Source organism: Hibiscus syriacus, unplaced genomic scaffold (genome assembly GCF_006381635.1).
Source record: "Hibiscus syriacus cultivar Baekdansim isolate YM2019G1 unplaced genomic scaffold, ASM638163v2 tig00111618_pilon, whole genome shotgun sequence".
NCBI classification, from domain to species: Eukaryota; Viridiplantae; Streptophyta; class Magnoliopsida; order Malvales; family Malvaceae; genus Hibiscus; species Hibiscus syriacus.
The window spans coordinates 209,540-212,011 of record NW_024063137.1 but is presented as its reverse complement, the minus strand read 5'-3'; the positions used below and the strand labels follow the sequence as shown (position 1 = coordinate 212,011).

Here is a 2,472-nt window from a genome sequence, read left to right as displayed (position 1 = left end):
AAACTATAATGTCATCACCGTAATTCTAACGGAAAAAAGGGCTTTGTTCTTCCAATATAGCAATTCAGCTAGGATTCGAACCTCAAAGCTACTAATACCACATGTTAAGGGTGTTGCTTGAATAAACTGTACAAATCTCTGGAAAAAGCTTGGCAAAGCATGCATGTACATGCAAAAATATTGACGAAACGGATCATATATCTGCTCCATAATTTCATGCCTTTGAAGATTCCTTGAATGTCATTTCTTTTAGCCAGCTCTTTAAAGCGGCTATGTGAATCAATCGAGTAAAATTTCAGATTCTTATCAGTTTATTTTCTTAAAAAGGCTGAAAGCATATGTGTAAATGCAGAGGTTGAAGATGGATGTATACACGATCTTAAAAAATTTCATGCTTTCAAGATTCATGAATACTCTCCCTTTCTAGTCACCTCTTAAAGGTGAGTACAAGAATCAGTAAAATGAAATGACCTCTTTAACTTCTAAAAGGTTTGAACACATGCATGTACATAGAAAAAATAAAACGAAAAAAAGAAAGGGATGATACCTGCTCGATAATTTCATGCCTCTGAAGAATTCCTTGAATATCCTCCCTTTCCAGTGGCACAAAATGAACAGCGCAACGGGCAGCCTACCTGAATATCAGAATAAAACTGAAAACATGTCAAAAGTATTGCATGAGATAACACCAGAAATGCTAACAACTGAAGAAAATCTTCCTCCAACCAACTCCTAACAGCAACTATAAATAAATGATTAAAAAAAACCTGTGATGATATGCATGCAGTAAGTCGCATTGAACCCTTTTTATCTTCACTGGAATGCCAACCGTTCGATCAATCTGTTATCCTCCAACTTATCAATAACTGAAGGATCAACAAACAAATACATAATTAGAACAAAACCCCACAACAAAATAACAGCCAATATCTAATTTACAGGGAAATAATGGAGCTTCCAGAGATGTTATAAATCTAAACAAATAAATCCAGAATAAACCCTCTCTATCTAGTCATTACTTTGCGCTACTGGTTGCCTCCTTAAAATTGCAAAATAAGTAAAGGATACAATAGAAAAAAACAACTAAAATTTAACGCATAATAATTATTGACGCAAAAATTATAATTCAACTTTTGTATTCCAAACATCATTTCATTTCTCTTCAATGCAATTTTTGCCACATGCTTTGGGATTTAAATTTGATTAGTAGACATGTCTTATGTTATCTAAACTCTTCAGTTTTTCTTAAAGCATGTGCTCCGGACCTGTATTCAATATATATTCTGATGATTTCATCTCAAATGCAGATTTTGTGTTACGCTGTCAGAAACTAAGTACCTAAGATGCCTATGTTATCGAAACTCTTCATTTTTTTATTATCTAAAAGCATATGTTTTTACACCTATATTATACTCATATTAGGACATGAGTATGGGATATCGATCATCCGAATAGATTGAAAAACCTTCCAAAATTTGCTTAGCTGTGTAGGACTCATACCAGAATCTTGCACTCAATCTTTAATCTGAATAACATAGAAATATGAAGCAATATATAAACATTCAGGTAAAAATTTAAAAAAAACTACCTTAACAGTTCCATCGGCAGCAGTAACAGTGTGATAAATTGGAGACCTTCCTATTTTCCAATCAGCTTCTATAAGATCGTTTCTAAATGCTTGAGGCACTATTTTATTAACAAAACAAAAAAAGCTAAATATTCACCAAATTAATAAATAATAAATTATATAAAATGATTCTCACGATGACTAAAATCTTGAATTCTTTTGCCTTCCTTGTAAATTAAATGGTGTAGCTGCTTTGCTCTGTAACTTCGCTAAACAATCAACCAAAAATGGAAGAGAAAAACAGTTATGAGAATTTTTAAGTGCAATAAATAAATGTAAATTAAGTTGTGTAATTACCTGGCCAAACTCGACGGCGAGTTGTTGAAGGTCATGTTCAGACATGCCCAGGAGGACGGAAGCGGAGACGGTGAAGGAACGATGGCGGGAGGCACGTGTAAAGGCGACGACGCACACGTGCTGAAGCACGGAGAATTTGGTGGCAATCATGGCTTTCGTGGTCTTTGAAGAGCGAGATATCAACTTTTCATCCTCAGAAGTGGCTAAAACCTTAACCTCACCATTTTACGAAAAGACGAATCTACCCCCTTGACTGGGCCCATCTGTTTTCCTACGGTCCTAAAGGAAAATGGGCTTTAATGGATAAAATATTGGAAAATGGGCTTTAATGGATAAAATATTGAACTCCCTGGAATTTGAAAAATAATATAAATTAAATTAAATTTAATCATTTAAATAAATTTATAAAACTAATTACAATTAAAAAAATTCTAATATAAGAAAAATAAAATAGAGTAGGATATAAAAATAACATGAAATGAATATATGATTGGTTCAATCCCTTTAGATAATGCAGATCAATCTTTTGATTTAAGTCCTTTAATACA

At 33.2% G+C, this 2,472-nt stretch overlaps 1 protein-coding gene across 1 annotated transcript; it reads right to left on the bottom strand.

The window, feature by feature from the left end:
- Window positions 1–548: 548 nt before the first annotated feature.
- LOC120165870 (probable dual-specificity RNA methyltransferase RlmN) lies at window positions 549–2,088 on the bottom strand. The gene is made up of 5 exons (XM_039175301.1): window positions 1,925–2,088; window positions 1,764–1,836; window positions 1,589–1,686; window positions 768–866; window positions 549–635 (listed from the first exon to the last, which is right to left on the bottom strand). Exons 1-4 carry the CDS (start codon window positions 2,072–2,074, stop codon window positions 837–839), a joined length of 351 nt encoding a protein of 116 aa, XP_039031232.1. The 5' UTR covers window positions 2,075–2,088; the 3' UTR covers window positions 549–635; window positions 768–836.
- Between the last annotated feature and the right edge of the window lie 384 nt (window positions 2,089–2,472).

Coding starts and splice junctions, on each gene's coding strand:
- LOC120165870 (XM_039175301.1), bottom strand. CDS start 2,074: ATGATTGCCACCAAATTCTCCGTGCTTCAGCACGTGTGCGTCGTCGCC. Junction 1,837..1,924: donor TCGCCGTCGAGTTTGGCCAG/GTAATTACACAA, acceptor TTGATTGTTTAG/CGAAGTTACAGAGCAAAGCA. Junction 1,687..1,763: donor AATTCAAGATTTTAGTCATC/GTGAGAATCATT, acceptor TTAATAAAATAG/TGCCTCAAGCATTTAGAAAC.